This window comes from Crocodylus porosus, unplaced genomic scaffold (genome assembly GCF_001723895.1).
Source record: "Crocodylus porosus isolate Cpor-Errol unplaced genomic scaffold, CroPor_comp1, whole genome shotgun sequence".
In the NCBI taxonomy this organism is placed as follows: Eukaryota; Metazoa; Chordata; order Crocodylia; family Crocodylidae; genus Crocodylus; species Crocodylus porosus.
In genome coordinates, this window is record NW_017728906.1 from 2450286 (window position 1) to 2474692 (window position 24407).

The window sequence follows — 24407 nt, forward strand, 5'->3', positions numbered from 1 at the left end:
AGGTATCCCCCTCTCTCATTCCAAGGACCCCAGCAACACAGACCCCAGCTGGCATCTGGCCATGCCCCCAGCCCCACATGCTAGCTAATGCTGACGGGGGGAGGGTGGGGGGTGTGTGTGCCCAATTTCACTGGAACAAAAGCAGACAAAACACTATCCACTTAGGGCTAGAAGCCAGTGGCTTGCAAATACACCCTGCAGATAAGAGCTTGAAACTAATGAGAGATGTGTTTTTCTTTTGTAGGGCGTGATGGGCTGATAAGCCTTGTGCTCTGATAAGCTCCCTGCTGGCTTATTTAAAAGCCCGCAGTCTGTCAGTGTTCAACAGGGGAGACAGAGAGAGAGAGGGGTGTGAGAAATAACCTGGTTTGCAATGAATGCTACCTGTGAATGCTGTCAGCTTGCTGCAGATAGTATGAAACAGCAGGGAGAGCGAGATTGAAAAGCTCAGTATCATCAAGAGATGCATGCAGTCCACACAAGTAGTCCTCCCTCTCCTCCTCCCCACCTTGCCTCAGAATGCTAGCTGGGGCCTGGCAACACTCCCCTCCCCTTGAGCAGCAAGTGGTGGAAAAGCCTGGCAGGGCCTGCTTCCCACTCCAGGCACATACCAGCTAGTGACTCTGCAGGTCAGGGTGGGGGTTTAAGCCCCTCCCTAATCATAGTACCCTGCCAGGGGCTGGCCACACCCGACCTCTCAGCTCAGCACTAAAGGAGGGAAGGGAGGGCTCACTCTAGCATCCCCCCCGCTTCTGTCCTGAGCCACTGAAGGCATGCGCCTGCATTTTATGCTTCAAAAGTGAATATCTATTCACTTGCAAATCAGTTCAGTCTCTGCAGGCTAAATTAACTTGCAAAGATTGAATCAATTCAGGAATGTCTGGCCCTAGCCATTGTGGCTCCACCCCAATTTGCTCAGTTGCTGCTGTTGTCAGTATTCCACCCAGGCAGACTCTTAACCGCTGACCACCTGCAGCAGGGTCTCAGCCTGAGTTGCAAGCTTAGCCACCTCTTTGCAGTACAGCTGTAGGTTCATTAAGCTTAAGCCATTTTAAAATATAAACAAGTAATACTTTTTATAACATATGAATGCTACATTCAGTTGCCCTCTTTGCGAGGATTAGCACAAACATGTCTCTGTATTCATCTCTTTCATAAACTAACATTACCTAGCATAAACACAAGAGTTTCAAATTACTGATATTTTTCAAGATTAGCTACAAAACTGTTTCCTGTTCAAGTCCTAGAAATGCTGAGTGATTATATACATCTATACTTCAAATGAATTTGAGAATTAAAAATATAAACTCAAAATCTGTACAATAATGAACAAAAGGTAATACACATGCCAGGACTTCAGAAATTCAGTTGGTACAGACACAAATGAGTTTCATCACATAACAGATTAAGTACAAGGGTTTTAGTTCAAATTTAATAGATGTTTTGTCTTTAAACCCAAGTTAAATTCCTTTTTTCCCCAAATAAAAAGACAACTCATCATAGAACAAAAAAACTCACTGAAATGAACTGATGCCCGAGATAGTCTAGATATACATAAAAATCAGGGACAGAAAAATATTTAGGAGTAACAATGCTTTAATTTTTCATTCTGCCTCACTTCTTTTCTGTTTTCATACATTACATATTTCACTTGAGCTTCCTAAATGCATCCTCCTCACATCTTCACAGGCCTATTTCAATTGCTATAAAACAAAGCTTTTAGCTATGGCAGGTATTTGTCATTCTACTTAAAAAGTACATTGGCAATTTCATAAGATGCTTTTAGGTGAACCCCAGGCATACAAAAGTAATGTTGTCCAACTTATGGTGAACTGTATTTATGATATAAATACTGTCCTGGCTTAGTTTACTAGATACTTGTCCAAATAGGAATGCTTTGCAGTACTTCCTAAAGATGTCCACGCTCAGGTTTCGCAGGCCTCAAAAGAATAAGTTCTAGAGCTGAGAAGCAACTTTTGGAGTACAGCCTCCCACAAGTTTCCACCAAGCAGACTTGATGTACTGATATTACTTGCAGGAAGCTGCTGTCCACTGAACTGGAGATAACAATAGGGCATAAGGGTTTTAGGTATGCAAGGCCCAAGCCATTTAAGGCCTTATAGATAAAAGCACAAAAATGAGAGGATTGTATCAGTTGTTTTCAAGACTCAATTGATGTTGATGTTTATACTTCCTTTTCTCAAGTTTAAACTGTAGTATCTTACCTGCCTTTTTAAAAAATAAAAAAAAAAGTCCCCCCCCATCTCACTCTCCAAACCAAGCTATATGGTCTTTTTTCCTCTGCTCCCTTCCCAAACAACTTAAAAAGGACATATAGCAAAAGCTCTGTTATCTGGCACCCAAGGGGAATATGGGGTGCGGGATAACCAAATATGCTGGTTTCCTGAGAGGCGTCTTTGCTTGCCTCCCACTGTATCCAGTGAGTCAGTGTGCCAGGGGACAGGCACTGTGCCGCCACCCCCACCACCCCCATACACATTGGATTACATGTAAACTTTATTAATAATAAAATGATGGGTGTCTGAAAATTAAGGCACACCAATCATTTGGATAGTTTTAGATCACGTTTACTTTGGTTAGTCTTCCGATTCCTTAATTACCTTCGTTTTTTTTCAGTCACTCTAGCACAGAATTGTCTCTCTTCAACAAAGTGTTGTTACTATTTACTTTGCAAGCTTCCACTAGTGAAAAATATTTTGAAATCAAGTTACTGGAAGAAACCTTAAAGTTCCTCACATACCTTTTCATACCATGGGTGTGTCAAACCCAAGTGTTAGACACAAGACTTTTATTTATTATTTTGCTTACTTGCTTGATGCATTCCAACTCCCCCTCATCTAGCTACTGAAGGAACTCCTTCTCAGTTTCATGTCTATTACATGGTCTGTAGTGCAGAAGTCCAAGGAAAAGGGAAAGAACATGAAATATTAGTGCAAATACTACATCCAAGAATTCTAGTGACTTGAAAGTTTTATTTCTACCTATCTACTGATTAATTCAACCTGGTATTAACTCTGCAGTAGTGACCACACATACCTCAAGGAACACCTCCAAGTCTCATGGGAAAACAACTGAAACAGACAACTCTCTGAAATGGGACATTTCCTTTAATGTTTCCACAATCAGTTTTATAGGAGACAGGTATAAGATCCAGATAGCTATGTTACAGGTTTATCTTATTTCACAAGATTATCAAAGCGGCTGGACTCTGGTTGAAAGAGCCCATATATTAAGGAAGGTCCAGCTTGGACATTTCATAGCATAAACTTCATACAGACTGATAGCCTGTTCAGTCTCTGCATTTAACTGTTTACCATGGAGTCTTCAAAACATTTGGTCCCCTTTAACTGGCAAGCGAAGTGCAAAAATTTCTACACCAAAAAGGAATAACGCTTAAGAAGCAATACCCCTATGTTCTTCTGCTAACTCAGGTTGAGTTCAGATATATCTTTTTTTTTTTCTTCCTGTTTTTTTGCACCGTTCCTGGAAGCACTGTTATACCAGGTCAATGCTTGGAGTGGATGGAGCAAACTCCAGTTCTACCACCCAACACCAAAAAAAGTCTGCTCAATATAGACCTCCTATGGAGGACATATTAGAGACAATCACTTGCCCTGGGGAGCCCACCTATGTGGTCACGGTGCTTCCCCTGCCAGGTAAGTATCACCTTGGACAAAATCTTTGGGTGGCTCATCAAGATCATGTAATCTGCATGTAAAGCAGAATAGGGCCCACATCTCACCCACTCTTCTTGTTAGGATAAATATTGCTACAAGAAATAAGTACATTTATTTCTTGACTAATGGCTAATAGCATTCACCTGTTGCAGTGATGCAACATACTTGCTGCCTACAAAGCCACCCCACATTACATTACAAGACATGCCACCTGAGTATTTCTTCCAAAACTGTAGTAGTAGTCCAGCAACCAATCGGTAGTATTAAAAGAACTGCATTCACCTTGGGGGTAGGGGATACCAAACAAATAGAGACTTGTCAGTGACCAGAACAGTATCACACTGACTGGATTAGGGAGACAAGATTATAACATGTATTGAATTAGTTGTGAGATACATTTTTTTTTTTTTTAAATGACAGCATGTCTCCTAAGAGGAAAAAAACTACAGTGGCAAGGAAACAGAAAAAGAAAAAACAGGAAAGGGAGAAAGGCAGAGGGAATAAAGCTTTGTTTGACCATTCTAACAAGTTTTCTTTTGTAAAGACTGGCAACTTGAAATATCAGGAAAGCAAATCTTTCTTTAAAGTGTATCTTAAAAGTCTACTAAAGCTCGCTAGGCCTGCTTCCTCCAACACAGCTTGCTCATAAGTCACTTAAGGTCCTACTGGTTAATGCTTGAAATCCCTCTCATTTATAGTCCCCCACCCATCTGCCATGCCAGATACTACTCTGCACAAGATGTTAAACTTCCGTCTATTACAGCCTGGTGTTTTAGAGGGATTAATAGTAAAGTGCAAAAGTGAACCCTGCTCATTGCACACTTGTGATGATTTTTAGATATCCCTTTTTATACCACTAGAAGAGAAGTAAAATCCAGTCTGCTTAACGTAAAGACTCTTTAGTCTGAAGCCCAGTACAACACCAAGTTCAGATCTTTCAGCTCATCCATACTGAACATCTATCCTAACGGAGAAAGTTTTCATAAGTTTCATAAGATCTTCTGGACCTCTAGATAGCAGTCCCTGTTCAATTTCCAACAGCTATACTGTTGGGCATTTAATCAGGATATAAGTGACATACAGCACTTTCACTAGATAAAATCCAGGCAGTCTGACAATTTCAGAAGTTAGTAAATAGTTATCTGCATCTTTTGTGGCCTTCAACTAAGGCGGCATCAGAATGATCAACTGTGTCTTAATTTCAGATGGTCCTTGCTTGGAAAGACATGGCATCAGGTAGCAATAGGACATATGAAAGAAGCCCAACTCCAAGAGGGTGGCATCTGGTAATCAACTTAGATTCATACCCTTTCTCTGACAGTATATTGCTCTCAAACTAACCTAAGTTGTGGGAAACCCCCACCTGATGACATACTTTTCTTTACCACTCTAGAGAAACACCCATGGAAAGTTAAAAACTATCTATTCAGCTCAAGACTAACATTTTACCAACTCTGGAGACACAGGGTTACCACCAATTACAAATTACTGTTTTTATACTAAAGCCATTGTATGTATGGCTGCCATGTTAGCCACAAGGCTGCATTATAGTTTGTTTTTATTTCAACCCCAAAATTAGATGGAATGTCACAGAAGCCAATATCGTGCTCTGGGACATTCATATTCAATACCAATTCACTTGAGTACTAGATGCTATGACTGAGCAGATACTCCAAGCAAACCAAAATCCCCCCATCTCTAAATCACCTGCTCAGATTGTCAGTAGAGGGGCTGATACATTGGTCCATATCGTATCAGCACCACAGGTGACTGGTGCCACCTGAGTTGGGGTGGGGTCCTACCAGCAGCCAGTCAGTAACCAGGGGGGTTCCCCCATAGCCAATCAGGCCAACTGGGGAGGGGGGCAGTGGTGTTCCCAGAAGTGCCAGCAGCACTTCACCTGGAGCCCCCACCCCCTGGCTGCTACCTCCCCTGCAATCACCGGTACTCCTGCCTGCCCATCGCCTACGTGGGGAGTGCTGCCTGTCAGGGGGTGCCACTGACTGGCACCAATAAAAGGAAAACTAACATTATTCTGCTTTTTTTGGCTGATATGGCCAATAACTTTGCCAGTAAGTGCCACCTGTATGGGTGTAGCCACAGCATGCATGCAGTCAGGAGTGCAGCCTAGCAGTGTCAAAAGTCGCTTCCAGCCATTAAGTCAGGGTCTTCATGACAGAGGGGTTGGGCCAGGACTGTGCTTGGGGCAGTGATGGCACTGGGAGGCAGAGGCTACAGTCCCCACCCCCCCTCCCAAATCCCCCACTCCCAGAGCTGCTGCTGCCTATACTGAGCGCCACCCTGGCCCATCCCCCCACTGGGAACAGTCCAGTGCTGCCTACAGTGGCAACTTACCCTCACCCTCTGCACAGTTCTGGGGGGCCTGTGCACCCCATGCCTCCCCCAGGCATACATGTGGCTCCACCTCAGCTATGCAGTGTCTATCCCTGCCCCATTCTCTCCCTCACTATGGGGGCCTCAATCAGCCCCCCCATGCCCCTTCCCTCCTGTGCCCCTTCCCTCCTGCAACAGACTTACCATACAGGGATGCATATTGGCAAATCAGATCAGTCAATATGGCTCATTAATAAAAAAATCAGCCATCAGTATCAGCCCAAAAAATCTTTATCCATGCACCCCTAATTGTTAGGCAAGTGGTTAAACAAAATATCCCTCCTTGTGCATTGATCACACATATACACACACACACAGCTATACATATAGTATTAAATGATGCCGCAATAACACCTTGGTTTTCAATTTTATGGCCACCAGCTAAATTGTGCTAGAGTTCAAAGGGCTGCATATTAGGTCTCGTAAGCCGGGTTACACCATCATCATCAAGTCAAACTGTTCTGCTGTTAGCTTTTTTGGAGAGTTAAACTTGTTTCTGAACACTTAAGCTGCTTGCTAACATGAAAAAACCCCCAAAACAATTAAACTAAAAAAGCTAGCACTTTACTTTCAGGGTGGCACATCCCCACACTGAGTGTAGAACATGTCCAGAAGAGGAATTTTTTTAGTTTTATTTATTTTTTATTTAAAATTTGTATCCATGTCCAAATTAACCAAACCTAATGCCAAATCCAAGTATCCAGAACCATAAGTGGCCCTATTACCAGCAAAAAATCCTCCACCCGCCTGGGGCTTCAGATATTTCCGAAACCTTTGGCGGGCATCGTACTTGCAGGCCCAAGCCCAGAGGAGCTGCTAACAACACAAGTTTGACCCGTCTCCCCAGCATCTGTACAGCTCGTGCTTCAGCGGAGCTTTTTGGTGCTCTTATTCAAGAGCTATACAGAGGCTGGGTAAGCCAGCTCAAACTGATGAGATTCTTCTTCCAATAAAAAGTGCTGGGTTTTTTTTTCCTTTATTCACATCTGTCTGTACACTTAAGCGCCATCTAACTTGCACAGATCAAGACAGCTATTTAAATTGACCCATCTTTAATAAATGTATAAAAAAACCCAAACAAAACAACCCATACATAGGCCCAGAGAGTTAAAGGAGCGGGGAACTTCCGCTTGCTAATTACTCGTAATCTAAACAGTTTTACAGGGCAGCCAGACACCGATAAATAGAAGACTTGCCTCACAAATGTAAAAAAAGTAGAGGCTCTTTGTTAAAATCCAGTGTAAAGAACCCAGTTTCTTGTACCAGATATGGTTTGAACTCACTATGTACCTGAATGACTTCCTGCACTTTTGTTAGGACTTAACATAGTTGTCTTTCAGGAACCATAAGGCAGGCAATGACCTCATGATATGTAACAGTGGAAGCCAAGTTTAAGGCCATTTGTTCAATTCCTGTGGGTTTAGGAAAGGATTAAATACCCACTTCTCTTTAAAGTAAAACTCTGTTTCTTTGTACTTTTACTAACCTTCTAAGGCATCAACTAGAGGCAAAACTATTTTTTCCTGTAGGCTTATGTAGGATGTGCCTCTGAACAGAAACTATGAACTTTCAAGGGAGAAAGTTAACTCCAGGCAATTGCATCAAAATCCATGCATCTAAGACAATGGATCTCAACATCTTTAAAATATGAAGCACCCCTCAGAAAGTGCCAGCTATTGGTTTTCACTCAGTTCTCGACTACGGAAAAACAAAGAATTCTTGGAACAAAGAATTCTTCTGTTGCAAACAGAACCATTGCAGTGCTAAAACCATTCTGACCCGTTGTGGCCTATGAATTTCCGTCTGAAATCTCTGGGTTTAATCCTGTGAATTCTGTGTACAGCTAAACAGTGCTAACACAGCATGGAACCCCACAACACCCTTAAAAGGACCACACTGACCTAAGCCCAAACCAGTAGAGCAGAACTGCTCTGCAAAGTGAGTTTATCATTCCTGTTCTGACTGGTTTCCTGCATACAAAGCATGCTAGGGGTAGATTAATGGCATTCCTGTCAATTTCTGCCAGAGATCTTTAACTCGTAGGAACACCCTACCTATATCAGGAGGTGGGAGATAACTGCTGCTTCTTTATGAATTTAATGGTCCCTTGAAATCTATGAGTTATGAGTAGCTCCTTGCCACAAGTTGCATCAAAATTTAGGAGAGATTGAAAAAAAAAATGTTGTTATATTAAATTCAAGATGCCACTCTGTGAACCACAATCCTGAAACCTAACCAAGGATCCTATCCTTGATGACAAGCCACTCATCGACTGACAAAAACAGTTTAGTTACTTCAAGAGTTCTGAGATGCAAAGGCTCCAGTTAAGGTTTGAAAATTCAGGGACTGGATTTATTTCTTGGGGAGGGTGGAATTAAGAGTTTTGCTTAAGGGTTAAACACTCTGCATTCTCACCTACCACTCACCTGGAATAAGACAAGGGTCTATGTTTAGAATTCTTTAGCTTTTAGAAGTTGTAATGAAGAAAAAGATCTTGCCTTGAAAATACCAGTAAGTACAATATTGTTGCAGGGAAAAACAAGCAACTATTGGGGGGGGAACTATTGGGAGGAAGGCAACTAATGGCTGTTCTTTTAATCCCCTAGCTGCAAGATGCAGTGCCACCCAGTTTGAAGCTCTGCCAAGTAGTCCAGCTCTATCAGGATTAGGCCATCAGCTGATACTGTTGGAACTGCCCAGCCCTGCTTCTCAAGCTGGATGGTCCCTCAGTTGACTCAGCAAGCATTGCTGACTTAAAGAGGAACAAGGCAGTTTGGTTTATGCAGGATCAGGCCCTCTACTCCCCACACCCCCCTATTTCCATTAAGCTAATTTCTATGAAAGGAGAATGTGGTAAGTTCCTTAACTGTTCACAAGTTTCACTAATGAAACTAAGACTACAAACTAAAATTAAACAACCAGATTAAGACCTAAATTATGTGGTCTTCAGAAGGGACATTCAACAGAAACTTAACAAAAAGTTAAAACCATTAGTCTAAGCAAAAAGCCCAGCCACTTTGGCCTAGCAGACTTTGGTCTGGAGCACTGGCCAGGCAACTCAGAACAAAGTTGCCCAGATATCCTGACCTGCAGCTGACAAAATTCTATTATAGAACACAGCCTACTTAAGTCCTACTGCTACCTAATTTGTGTTCTCTTCCATGGACCAATCAGGTTGTTCTTGCTAGATTCCACCCAGAGGCTACATCTTGCAAGTTCCCCCTGTGAACTAGGGCCAAGTACAGACAGTCAAAAAGCCCGAGGTTGAATCTATTCAATCTTTGCAGGTTAGTCTAAGCTGTAAACAAAGAACTGATAAGCAAATGAACAGACATTCATTTCTGATTCTGGAAAAGCAGCCACATGCCTGCAGTGGCCCAGGGCAGAAGCCACGGGATGCTAAAGCACACCTCCCTGTTTGGCTGGAACAGAAAGCTTGGCCTAAGGCTAGCCCACCCACCCTGTGACACAGGGGTTTACAGAGGGAGGTGCAAAGAATCCTGGGATTGCTGGGGGACTGTGAGTTAGCTTGAATCCGAATGGGACCTGGGACATGAGTTCAATAAAGCTAATTTAAAAATCGAACCCCCCCCCACCCCCAAAAAAACCCACAGTTAAAAGTCTGATACTACATCGATCCAGACTCATCTTAAACCAGTTTTAGCCATTTTGAAAGTGGTTTGTGTACACTGAACATCTGCTGTGTTACAGATTTGAATTGGTTTCTGATCACTTAAATCAGTTTGTATTTTTTGTCCCTAACCTAGGAGGTTAGAACAGAACATATCTTACATTAACAACGATACTACATAAAATAACCTTTTCGTTTTAAAATCTGGTTTCAGCTAGCAATCTAGCTTTGAGACTACAAAAAGAGGAAAACCTTATCCAATATTATTGAAAGAGAAGACTTAATGCAGAGGTGTATGCAACTATTTCTATATTAACTATCAGTAACTTATCTGATGGCAAACAGAAGTAGTTTTACAACTTCAGCTCAGCAAAAGGCCCTGGTACATTTTCTTTAAATTCTTATTTTGATTTATTACTTTAGATGAAAAACATCTAAAATAAACTGTTAAAACCTTAAGATCGACACAGTGAATTGACTACTAGTTTTTAGAAAATGGTGCACCAAGTACATTTTACTGTACACCTATATTTTAAAAGTTCTACCTCCTACCTGCAGTACTGTTAAGATGACAAAACTTGTGCTACTGCCTGCTACCCAAGTAGCTTAGAAGTTAGTTGGTTTTACAAACCAAGTGAGAAAAAAGGATATATGTTCTTCAAGTTAAGGGTTAGACCAAAACAAACAAATGAAACAACTCCACCATAAAAGCCATTTTGATAAAAAAAACTTAACACATTTCCTTCAAAAAGCATGAAAGGAAAACTTCAGCATCAGTAGATTAGCAATAAATCAGTAGTCTCACTTTCTTCGATTATACATACATCTTTCCTACTTTAACTCCAGTCTTGAAGATGACGCATGTAAGAACAAGTGGCCAGAGGACTGCAGCTCTTTAATTTGTTAAAAATATTCTTGCCGTCACATCTTGCAGGATTGAAATACCCTAGAATTACTGCTTTTAGAAAAAATGTGTTTAATTCTTCTGGATATTTAAAGATCATCTTTTAAATCCTTGGGATAACTTTGTTCCACCTTCACTGAAGTTTCAGGGAAAGAATACAATCCATCTTTCACCATGCTGATATATCCTCATGAAAGTACTGACAGTTTAAGCTTGGTTTGTCACAGAACCAAAATTCTTGAGGTCTTGATCTCTGGTATATTTTTAGATATAATATTTATCAAAATTTAGATTCATCAGAATTTCATCCATCCATACTGACAGATTCATCCATTCACACCTACTCCCCTCACCTTCCATCTTGCACATGACAGAGCTCAGTATTTAAAACTTTCTTATTCACATTCTAATGATAAAGAATGTACTCTCCACATTGTCATATTCTGCAAGAGAGGTTTGCTGAAGTGCTGAGACTTGACAGACATCTGTATGAAGTTTTATATGTACTCTTCTTGATAGCAACACAAAAAAGTTGCCTTCCTACTAAATTTCATAGCTGCAAATGACACGCAATTTTGTTGCATTCTTAAGTGTAAAGAGCCTCACTCTCTAAAGCGAGTCCAGTAATCGTCTAAGGAGTTCTGCTGGGACATCCAAGTCCATTCATAAACCAAGATGTGGGTTTTGTCTTAACATACTCATTCTCCAATTCTGTGATTGGATTCCATTCCCCTTACGCTACCTGGCAGATTTTCTTATTTGAATCATATTTCTAAGGCACTATCTTCCAAGACAGAGCTCCTAGCTTGTATACTTTTTTGGAATTTGCTAACATGACAATGACATTCTCAGGTACAGTTTAAGTACCTACACAGAAAGTGAATGTATAGTGGGAAGCAGCAATACCTCACACTATATTTATCATATTGCTACCAGAAACATTTTTCTTTCTCCCGTTTTTGTTCTATATCAATTTCCAAATCAATATGAATTGAATTCCAGACACTTCTCTTATGACATAGCTGAAGCACTTTATTAAATACCTAGTTTTTTATCTTGATAATCATCTTTCCAGAAGTTTTTAAAAGCTTGGGGGGTTTTGGGGTTGGCTTTTTTGGGGGGAAGGGGAGGTGGAAAGTGGGAAAAACAGGAGAGGGAATGGAGACTAAAGAAATTAATAAAAACAAAAAGAAACCACTCACCTAATATGTAGATAGTCTTTTGATCGCTTCTTTGACCAAGGGAATTTGTCACCCTACAGATGTAAGTCCCAGTATAATTGTAAGTTAGTGGGCTGTTGAAATGCAGAGTATTGTTTATAGACAGTAAGCCTTCAGGCCATTGCCCATCCAGCCTAGATTAGAAAGCGTTTAAAGGCAGTTAGTATATTACTAGTTTAGTTTTGATAACAGTTCGTCCGACTATTACTTACAGCCAAGATCATCTAAAGTTCTCTTCCTTTAGAAATAAAAAAAGTTAGCTTTCATGAAGCATCAACAGCCATGTTTTGGTAAAATAACTAACAAACAAACAAACAAACAAACAAACAAACTTTCAATTAAGCAGCCACAACTATTAATTGCTGTGCAAGGTTCTATATCTCAAAACTGGGTATTTCACAGCTAGGTTGCTATATTTTGTGAGTTTACAGATTGCAACTATGATTCGCTGACAACACATCAATATCTGAACATAGTCTAAAAACAAAAAGAGAAAGAAAATGTCAGAGGAAAAGGCTAACAGTCACATATTCAGGTCAAATAACCTTAAGTTAAATCTCTAGTAAAGAGAAAAAATAGCACAGCCTTAAAACCAGATGGAGTATTTCAAGCTTTTTATATAAAACTGTTAGTTAGTGGCATTTTCTCCTGCTTTTTGCAAGAACAAAGATCTGTTAAGGGCCCCTAGTATATCAAGTCTATTCCCCCAGCTCAACTCAGGGGAGCTGCTATATTTAAAGGCAATTCAAGTCACCAATATTTCAGTGTTACATTATGAAACAGTTGATGATCAAGTTAAAAAGTTGAACGGCTGGCTAAATATAAATTAAATATCATTGCAGTCACAAAATCTAAAACCAAGTTTCTTAGCTGTAGGGACCACCCCACTCATCTATGTCAGTTAAGTTCATCAGTGTCATACTATCAATAGTCCCATACTGTCTCCCAAACGATGGAGTTCTGTCACATGCCTGGAATGAAAGCTCTTTTTTTCTCTTCCACACATTTCATTATGTGCAACAGTTCTACATGCATGCACAGCCATTTCATCTGACAAATCCTTAGTTTGCATGAACAACACTAGAGGAACCCTATTTTTTGTTGAACACTTCTAGACATTTTGATGTATGGATACTGTTAATAGTTTAAACATAATGGCAGCCAGCAGGTTCTTTCAGGCTTAACATCTCAGCAAATCAGTTTCCCCAAGTAGGGTGTTGACCTCAGCAGACCAGCAAAAGACAACTTTTCATTAGTGCTGTACATTCAGGTAACACATGCAAACCTACTTTAACTCAAAAAAAAAAAAAAAAAATCTCACTGACTGACTTTTTAGGAAAGCTGACTTGGATGTGCTCAGGGCAGTAGTCAGGGAGGCACTCAGAGCCCAGGGGGTAGCTAGTATGGGGGTCCAGGAAAGGTGGTCCTTCCTCAAGGAGGCTATTCTTGGGGCACAGCAGGATGCAAGTCCTCTGCGCAGGAAGGCGGGAAAAGGGTCCAAGAAAACTTCATGGCTAAGCGTGGATATCCAGGCTGGCCTGAAGGCAAAGAAAAAAAAGCATACTGGCAGTGGAAGCAGGGGGTAAGGACAAAGGAGGAGTACACCTTCCTGACCCAAGCTTGTAGGGATTTGGTGAGGAAGGCTAAAGCAGCACTGGAGCTTAGATTAGCTTCTGGGATTAAGGATAACAAAAAGTCCTTTTTCAAGTATATAGGTAGCAAGAAGTCTCAGGGTAACATTGGACCCCTACAAGGCAGGACAGGGCAGTTGGTGACGGACGCAAGAGAGAAGGCAGAACTCTTCAACAAGTTCTTTGCCTCCGTGTTTCTGTCTGCTGACAATGGGGTGCTCTCGGGTGACAGTCTAGAGAGGCCCGGGAAGGATGAGAGTCCCCCAACTGTTATTTCAGACCTAGTTAACGACTACCTGGAGGGCTTAGATGTGTCCAGGTCAGCGGGCCCGGATGACCTTCATCTGTGGGTGCTGAGGGAATTGGCTGGTATCATTGCAGAGCCATTGGCACGCCTGTTCGAGGACTCCTGGTACTCAGGCCAAGTCCCTGAGGACTGGAAAAGGGCCAACGTGGTCCCCATTTTCAAGAAGGGGAGGAAGGAAGAGCCTGGCAACTACAGGCCAGTCAGCCTCACTTCTATCCTGGGGAAGGTCTTTGAAAAAATTATCAAGGGCCACATTTGTGAGAGCCCTGCAGGGGAAGTGATGCTGAGGGGTAACCAGCATGGGTTTGTGCTAGGCCAATCCTGCCTGACTAACCTGGGCTCTTTCTATGACCAGGTAACAAAGAGCTTAGATGGGAAGGAGGACATCGATGTCATCTTCTTGGACTTCCAGAAGGCCTTTGACACAGTCTCCCACCCAATTCTGGCAGGAAAGCTGAGGGACTGTGGCACTGATGAATGCACAGTCACATGGGTGGCAAACTGGCTCCAGGGGCAAACCCAGAGAGTGGGGGTGGACGGGTCCATGTCGACCTGGAAGGGTGTGGGCAGCGGAGTCCCCCAGGGCTCGGTCCTTGGGCCGGTGCCATTCAACATCTTCATTAGCGACCTGGACGAGGGTGTGGAGAGCACCCTGTTCAAGTTCACTGATGACACCAAGCTGTGTGGTAAAGTGAATACACCAGCAGGCAGGGACCGCATCCAGGCAGACCTGAATAGGTTAGAGAAGTGGGCGGATCAGAACAGAATGCAGTTCAACAAGGACAAGTGCACGGTGCTGCACCTGGGGAGAGGGAACCAGCATTATGGTTATAGGTTAGGGGCTGCCCCTCTCGGCAGCACAGAGGCAGAGAGGGATCTTGGAGTCAGGATTGACTCCAGGATAATAAGAGTAACCAATGCGACGAAGCAATAGGCAGAGCCAACCGCACCCTACCCTGCATCAATAGGGGCATCACTAACAGGTCCAGAGAGGTCTTGCTCCCCCTCTATGCAGCGCTGGTCAGGCCGCAGCTGGAGTACTGTGTCCAGTTCTGGGCGCCGCACTTCAAGAGGGACGTGGTGAACCTGGAGAGGGTCCAGAGGAGGCCACTCGTATGGTTGAGGGCCTCCGTGGCCAGCCCTGTGAGGAGAGGCTGAGGGACTTGAATCTCTTCAGTCTCTGCAAGAGGAGACTGAGGGGGGATCTTGTGGCTGCCTACAACCTTATCAGGGGCCACCATCAGGTACTTGGGGAAAGCCTGTTCAGCAGGGCCCCCCTTGGAGTCACCAGGAACAATGGCCACAAGCTGAGGGAGGATAGGTTTAGGTTAGATATTAGGAAGAACTACTTCACTGTAAGGGTGGCCAGAGCCTGGAATAGGCTCCCCAGAGAGGTGGTGCTCTCACCTTCCCTGGAAATCTTCAAGAGGAGACTGGATAGGCACTTGGCTGGGGTCAGACTAGATGATTTGTCTAGGTCCCTTCCCACTCATTGATTCTATGATTCTATGTTAGCTAGTTATGATTATAGTCATCCATAGCCCAGCAAAGAAACGATCCCTAGCAACTTGCCAACAAGCATACAGTATTGTACAAGTACCAACGAAAATCAGCAGAAAGCTGCATCTTACAAGTTAAAGATGGTCTTGCTGTTGTAATTAAAACCAGTTCATTCTTACTAATTCAAATGCATTAACAAGGAAGATTAATTGCGAGGGATTTTGCCCACATACATGGCTTCTTTCTTTCCATCACGCTGGGTAATATTCAGCTCAAGCTTTTATGAATTTTTCTACCTTACAAATCAAGTCACAGTATTTGCTTATCATAACAGCAGGTTAATTCTACAAGGTACTCTCTATAATGAAGAAACTTAGCACTGCTATTCCATTGCAGAAACACTGCCTCATTCTACACCAAATTTTCCATAATCTCTGCAACAAGTAATATCTCACCAGGCATGAGTGTGGTCAACTACCTCCATGTGATTCAGACTAAGTAGTAACTGTGTAATTAATACTTAGCATTACATTCTTTCCCCTTGTAACAAAAAAAGCCAAGATTAAGTTTCTCCAAAATGGACAGGTTCATGAAATATGGCAACCTATTTCATGTGCATTTTGGTCTGGGTTCAGATTTCTACATCTGTTTTGTCAGACGCTGCTGGGTAGATGAGATTCATACTGAATTGGGGTGTTATCAAGGGACGTGACCTAGTTATTAGTCCTCCTCTTTGGATAGCAAACCCTGACATTAAAAAGGTAGCCTCCTTTGACTTATGAAACATCTTTTGCTCCATCTTGTTTGACCAACATCCAGTTTCAAACTTTCATATACTCATTTTCACATTAAAAAAATCTTGTTTTGCTTCCCTGCATGTTTGCCACATTTCACTTGTAACTTGTGTATACATGTATGTGTACATTAAAGCTGCTTTAATGCTCACACTAAACAGACTAGAAAAATACTTTGATGTGAGAAAATGTTTAAATATTTTATTACAGAACAACACAACTTAAAATGACAGACAGACAACTATTACTCTATAGGAATTACTTTTGATCTCTTCTTCAAAAATGAATATTGTTGCACTACTGCATCTTTAAAGCAGCTTGTGAATTAACCTGCCAGAGAAGTTTGGGGATTTAGCTACACAGTGGCCACAGTAACTCCCCCACCCCCATTTACTTTGAGTGCTTGCAATGGAATATCAATATTATTAAAAAAAAACAACCAACAAACCCCAGTATCCTTGTTATAATATTGATATTTACATCTATTGCTCATTTAATTTAGTTATGACACCTGTTAGAGTGGTTCCTATAAGTTTTAAAGGGCTTCAGTTTTTTCACTGCTGCTGTTACCAGCTATTCAGAACAGCTTACTAGATAAAATTGTTTCTTCCTTCACACTTATCAAGGAAGCCATCAATAGTAATAGAAAATAGAAGCATCTTGTCAAATTCATACATCATATTTCTACAAAATATTAATGGCTCCTTTACAGAATTGCTAACTTGTGCCAAGTAGGTTACATTTTTGTTTATTTTACAATTGTCCAAAGATTTTAGGATGCTTTAAAAAAGGGCAATTGACCCATGTATTTCAAGTCTCTTCCCTGTGGTGAAGGTAGTGCTCTCATAGTAGCAAATTCTATATGGCAACACACATAATAGGGCCATCCACAAAATGTTAATGATATTCAGCTGCCATGTCAGAGTAGCTGAACCAACGGATTTCTAGAAGCAAGTGATTTTATTTGTTCTTTGATAGACAAGCCATCTCAAACAAGCTAGGAATAGATAATGAACTACTGCTTTAAGAGCATGGTCAATTTATTGAAGCCTTAGAGCATGTTCTACCTCAACCGTCAATACACTATTTTAAATATTAAAAACATCCTGTCTGTGCAGATGTCTGATTCAGATTTAATTGTATATCTCTAACTCACAACGAGATGAGACAACATAAATAAATGCCTGGCAGTTGCAAGCTCAAGACGACCCTTATAAACCAAATGCTATTTAAAATTTGGAATAATCCTTTATTTTCTTCAAGTACTAACCAGAAGTCCAAAAACGTCTATATTACGTTTGCTTCCCACATTTTTCAACCAGCCTATTTTTCCCCTTTTCCATCATCTTTTGTGAAACGTAGTCCACTTAAAAAATGTATCAATTTTCCCTGTAAAGCTGATGGATGCCTTGATGCAAGCCATGGTTCATTACCTGCATTTTCCTGACACTAAATACACACATAAGTGGCTATATTGGGAACAGAAGCATACATAGAGGAAAAAGCCACACAGGAACAAACATTTTTAAATGCCTACCCTTAAATGGCTTCAAGCTTTATTTAAGGCAACAAAAATATTTTAGTAATACTTACCTGGTCCAGGTGAATTCCATAGGTAGTGGATTAGAATCAGCATTGCACCTAAGCTGAACATTCTCTCTTCCAATGAACCAATTTCCATCATAGCCAGTCACTGAAACTTCAGGGGCATCTATTATTTAAAAAAGGTATCTTAGTGGGCCAATAATTAAGCAAAATCTGTTAAGAACAGTTTACATTCAAGCATGCACCATATAATATTTAAGAAACTAGATGGCAATATTTAAGACTTCTAGTATGTAACAGTCCTCCTGCCTGAAGAACGAAGCAACATGGAAGTTGGACAATTTCTCAAATAGTGTGTCCCAGAATAAGATCCCTCCCCCCCCACTTTTTTTTTTGTTTTTTGAAAGGAACAAAGATCTTTCTTTGTACTAAAATTAAGTAGCAGCAGCTGGGGAGGACAGCTAATGGATTGCATGCAGACTTCACTTTTGCCCAGTAAGCGGAAGAAGTTTTCATCCTGTGTAAATATGCACACCAATTCTAAGCAGCTAATTTTTGGGAAAAAGGCGTGTTATTGAGAAAATATTGTAATTTAAGTCTATTTGTCTCTCTCTTCTGGGCCAGGTAGCTGTTTAATTTTGTTGTTGTTGTAGTAAGAGTGGAAACAGGGTGAGAAGTAAACACTAGCATTAGAAACATCCATCTTCAAACATCCTTGTCTTCAAAAGGTGGCTAGATAAATCACCTAGCCGGGGTCATTTGACCCCAGCATTCTTTCCTGCCCATGGCAGGGGGTTGGACTTGATTTGCTCAGGTCCCTTCCAACCCTACCAACTATGAAACTCTCTCAAAGGAAGCAGTCAATTGCAGCACATTACATGCCTAGACTTCACAGGGTATTATCATTATTAAGCCTCATAATGCAAATGAGACATCCAATTTATTTACAAGAGGTTAAAAGGCAGAAATTTACAGCTTCTGTTTAAAATAAGTTTCCTGCATCAAATGTATAGAAAGAAGTTAACAGACAGGTTAACAAGCACAAGTTAACGGATATGCAAAGTGACAAATAATTTAGTTTGCATCTGACACCCAGATATGCTAGGATGGATTCTAGCAAAATGGGCTTTTTGCATTGCTACATTTCCTGAATTTTTCTTGAAAAAACACCTTTTCTTGGAATTACACTAGTAACACTAACATATTTTGGGAACAACATGGACATAGCTTCACTGACTGAAATTGTGTTTTTGAAGTGGTTTTGGACAGAAAAAAAGGATTCATTTTATTTGGAGGAAAAAAACAGAAAAGTAACACACCAGTCTAAGTCCTAGAAACTAAAAACACAAAATCATAGTTTAGTTGTTACATGAACTGAAGGTTTAACTTTTTTCAGGGGTAATACTTTTTTGAAGTATGTTGAATGTGGCCCCAAGCACATGATTAAAGGATGCTCAAAGTGTGCATTAAGTCTCCATTGCTAGGCAGAGCAATCTTCTTCAGTTAAGGTGACAGCCATTGCTGCTTCTGCTGCTGTAGTTAATGGGTCCACAAATTCAACAACAGGAAGAGTATTTTACTTTTGTCCTGTATACTGTACTTACATTTATTAATCCCTGCCAGGTTTGTAACAAAATACACCTACCATTATGGCTAAGTGTCATTAAAATGTTTGTTAGGTAAATGACATCAAAGTGGAAGATTATTTAAAATGGTACTCATTGGAAGAGACACAATTATCTGACTCTCCCTCCCTCCTATCTGCCACTACAGTACTAAAATCAGTTTACTGAACTCCTAGTATGGCTAGTCTTCTATTAAGCCTTTATCAAAACAGGTTTTACAACATTAATAAACTTGCTTAAGGAGTAAAGTGGCACCACCTAGAAACATTTTCTGACCTCTTGCCAAAAGTGTCACTATTTTTCTACTGGCCCTTCAATCTTGCCTCTTTCTTTTCTGGTTTAGGCCCTCTACACACTTTTCTAAGCATTTTAGGGGCATCTTCGTCTCCCCTGAGTATTTTGACTGACTCAAGCATGCCTCAGTTTCTTCTGTTTTGTTTAACCTGTTATCTGTGCCCTTATGCCCACTTAAGTTTAATCAAATATGTTGGTTACTGTAGTTACATGGAGGCTATCTGGTTACACACAGGTTCAAGGACAAAAATATTTCTGATCTTTGTTAATAATATTTTTGCAGCTGAATTAAACAGAGTAATAACTGATAAATAATTTTTCTTCTGAGACCACAAGTTAAGCTAAAGGATCTGTGCTAATAAAGGAGATCTTATTTCCATTCTGTCCACTGTGTGGTTGCACCTTTATGTAAATCTGTTCAGTCCCTAAGGTTTCCGCATTCATGAAGTTCACCAGAATTTCACCCCAAGAATTATTTCTAATTTAGAATGACAATTGCCATTTTAAGCATTTTTCAATGTCTCTTTGTCTGAAATGGTAAATATTTGTCACATTTAGAAACTGTATAGCTGATGAACTGAAGACCAATTTAAAAATGGTTGCAACAGTAGTCATATTTCAGAGGGGGACAGGGGATGACTCTTCATCTCTCAGGTAAGCAGGTAATCAAATGGTAGCATGGCTTAGAGTCTGAAGTTCAGGACAAACTCAAGAATCTATTAATTCTGTTTCCTAGTCTGCCAGTCGCTACTGCATATTTTTGGTCAACTCATCTTGTGTGTCTATTTTTTTTGACGTATTCATTTGTAAAACTAATTCTTGTTTTTAAATTTCTTTTTTAAATGGGTTTGGCATCTTGTACAGAAGTTTAGTAGTAAATCCAATACAAATAATAACAACTCATTTAAATAAAAACATTAATGCTTGATACTTACATTGGATGTCCAGCACGTAAGAATATCTTATCTCCTTTTCCAAAGCTGGGTGCTTTACAACACAAGTTATATGTCTTCCTCTTGCAAATCTGGTAGGAATGATTTTATACTGACTTACAACTGTCACTGTTTCATTTGGAAAGGAAGTTGAACTAGATTCCATTTCACCAAGGCCTCCTTCCCAGTCAACATCTGCAGCAGGTTTTCCAGTGGCTGCTGTACAAATGGCTGCTACTGTCTGATTTTCACCATCTATTAAAGAGTTTGGTCCCTTTGTAAGGCTCACAGTGGGTTCAACTATTGAAAAAAAAGTAACATTTTCAGATGAGAATGTGAGAGAAAACAATGGGGAGAGGGAGTACTGAAACACACATACCCCTCATTTCAAAATGAAGTACATCAACCACCAGTTAAAAAATAAACAGGATATTAAGTACCAAGTAACATCCAATATACTAACAATTGACAACTTAAACTGAAGCCCCATCCTACTTCTTATTCCTCACTTGTTTACCCAGTCAGTTATCTGAACTTCAAAGTTTCATTATGGTTGTGGAGATTTCAATATATTAATATCCAAAGTACAAAATAGTTTTCCGACATTTGCAGTAAAAAACTATTAGTCAAGTTGATTAGAGCAGGGGTAGGCAGCCACAGGCTGCAAGTTTCCAACTTAAGAGGGCTCAAACCATTTGCACATGATGCACATATCCAGCCCCTCTGCAGTAACAGTTAGGCACAGGCATGAGAACAGCAAGGAAGGCTTTGGAAGATGGTCCTGCAAAGAGGATGGGCAGCTTGGCGCAGCTGTGTGCTACCCAATTGTTTATGTTGCCCCAGGCTAGGTCAGACCTTTCTAGGTTACCAGCCTCTGGATTAGAGAGATTTGTTGTTTTCACTGCAGCAACTCAACATCTAACATACTAACCCTTGAGTTATCTGTGAGGACAACACCAGCAAAGAACACAAGCTTCAAACCCTCTATCAAAACCGTGCTTTAAGAATGGCCCAGTTTCTACTCCACTAGGCGCTACCAAAGTGCTATCCTGGGCTTCTGTCATATTTCACCTTTTTCCAAGATACTCAGCTGACAAGACTTTCTACATCAAGTTTAACTTCTCTCTTCACACTGAGAGACTGTTTAAATACCTGTTTCAACTGATTCTATACAAAAGATACGAATGTGAAATGGGTTTCAGTTCTGACACGGAAGACCAACATTTTGAGACTGAATATGATCCATCTGTCACAGCCTTAGAGCTGACTATGTGCATATGCAGACATTTTTTGTTAAGCCAGATAACAAAAAGGAAGTTGAAAGTGGACTAAGGTTGTAAACAATTGTATGCATGTGGTGGTGTTTCCAAGCCAATGACCTGAGGAAAAGCTTGCACTATACCGCTACCATTAAAATGTCTCAGAAGCAAATCTGACGGTAAACCAAGCAGTTAAAGGCACTAATAAATTGGTGCATTATTTATTTTCTTTTTCAGAAGTTCTGACCGTCTAAATGAGTTCAAGCTTTAAGTCAACACTAAATTCTCTTATTCTGATTATTTCCCCTGTACAATCTTCTACCATCAACACCCTTAAACAGACTTTTATTAAACCGAGGACTGGAGGCCACTTGACATGAGTAGCCTAGGAGATTTTTTTTTTTTTAAGCTATTTATGCATCATCTTAGGTTAGAAACCGTATTCATATTTTTGGTTCAACTAATTAAAATGACTATTGTATAACGTTTACTTTGGTCTGCAAATTTATGCTAACAATAGCTAATGATAATGTTTTGGAATAACAGTTAATTTTTCAATTCCTCCCCCATTTCCCACCCCCCAAAAACAAAAACAAAAAAAAAAGATTAGATGATTTAGTAAAGTTTGTATGATACTGATCCATGTCTCTCCTCCTCAGGCAACTAAGTTCTCTTTAAAAAGAGTTGGTATTTTAGAGGAATCAACCAAAATGCAGGTTCCCTTTTTTCTCCCAAGTACAACTATAGGTATCTAGAGTAGGAGAAGCTTGTAAGCATATGGATTCCAAAAGTTCCCCAGGCTTTAAACGCATACCTAAGGAAACAGCCATGACAGAATTAAAAATGGGGAACCCAGCCTAAGACTTGCCATTCTCCTACCAAAGGGCAAATGTATTTTCTGTTTACTACTGATCTAAGCTACACCGCTTACAGAAAAACCACGTAACTTGATCCTGCTTCAGGCTTTTTGAATGTCTGGACCTGGCCAAAGGGAACAAAAGATTAAAAAGTATAGCCTGCTCTGACTTGGGCATCAGACTCTACATGACAGATGAAGAATCTTTAAGCAAGATCTGTGCTCTACTTCTTCATTCAGGATCAAATTAATCACAGTCAAAATACTTAGTCATCTGAACTAAAATGAGTGCAATAATTGTTTTTAGCAGTTACACTGATGTTTTATACATTGTTTCCCAATCCAGAGGGGCAAAAGGAGAAAGCAAGAGCTGATATTTAACCTGTACTCGTGCTTACAGTTTAACTACTTAAAAGCTGAACTCGAAACATCCTGTAGCAAGTTAATTTTGCTGGACAACTCAATTTATGGGTTGACACCCAATAATAGGTGTTTTCATTAGTTCAATTCAGACATGTCCTCTGCCAACTTTAAAAAAAGCCATCAGTTCAGCTTGATATTTAATAAAATAGTAAGTTTACAGATGGTCTCTTCAATACTGAATCCCCAATTAGGTCTTCCTTTTTCTACCTTTTAAGACCATTCAGCAATCAACTTTCACAAAGACCCCACCCCTGACCCCAACTACAGGGCTTAATAGTTGTGGAAGACATCTTTGATTTCTGATACCTTCTGAGCAACCAGCATTTCAGAACTGGGTTCTCACTCATTTGTCCCATGCATGTATGTTGACTGAAATCAGAACTCACCTTGTCAAGAAGAGAGCAATATACATTTCACACCATGAGGCAAGATGCTTTCTGCAGTAACATAACCATGTTGTGACAAATGCATTTAACTTCAAACTTTAGCACTAACAGCACTAGGAATTAGTATTGTATGTTAGTGACCTATTTACAAAGAGAATGGCTCAGTTCTGTTAGCTTTAGTGATGTTTCCTATGGTTTCCCCATCAAGAAGCTTAAGTATTGCATGCCAATATCTTTTATTACTCAAATTTTATTTCAAGATGCAAAGATTTTTTCTTTTTAATTTAATGCAAGGGAGACTGATTTTATTCAGATTTTCAGAACACTGAAGATGGCCAAGTAAAAACCAGAAAATATTCAAGAGCAACTAATTTATTACCAAGAGCTCTTATTTTAGATTTTTCCAATAAACCCTTTCATAATTTTTTTATTTAACTATCTTCCCATATCCTCTTCTCTATCCTCCCCCAAAATAAACCAATATTGTTGTATTTACCCGTTTTCATGTATTTATTAATATCTCAGATTGAAATATCAGCAAAATACATCACTTCCTTATTTTAGGTCTGTTTTTCCATTCTACTGGACTTAAATTTTATTTATTAATGGTAACAGTTTTATTCCTTAGGCTAAGGGTGTGCCAGAGATAATCCAGCCTCTGTAGGTCTGCTACATTTGAAATGGCAGCATTTCTCCTTAAAATGTTTTAGGTCATCAGAATGTGCTGTGAACCCAGAACACTAGCTGAATTATCACCATCTATAATCATCTCCTACTTAGCAATTTTTTTTTATTATTATTATTGACTTGTTCAACTTTTGTCTAAAAGTTGGGTCAGCTTTATTTATTTATTTTACATCTCCCCCCCCGCCAAATACTGTCTGGATGGCTTTCTTATTTATTTAGTGTACAGAGTTTTGGCATATTGTTTCAGCCATCTTAAGGTGACGTCATCACCAGTTTGAAGAACCTGAAGGCTATCAGGTACCATTGTAAATGGACAAAAGT

General features: G+C 40.3%; 1 protein-coding gene across 1 annotated transcript in view; it reads right to left on the reverse strand.

Moving 5' to 3' along the window:
* NECTIN3 (nectin cell adhesion molecule 3) overlaps window positions 1-24407 on the reverse strand; it is a gene marked incomplete at its 5' end in the record, with an annotated part of 89811 nt that overhangs the window by 6574 nt on the left and 58830 nt on the right. Inside the window, 3 exons of the mRNA XM_019557093.1 lie at window positions 11830-11981; window positions 17673-17790; window positions 20479-20775. Coding sequence (XP_019412638.1) covers window positions 11830-11981; window positions 17673-17790; window positions 20479-20775 — 567 coding nt within the window. The remainder of the gene's footprint in view (window positions 1-11829; window positions 11982-17672; window positions 17791-20478; window positions 20776-24407) is intronic.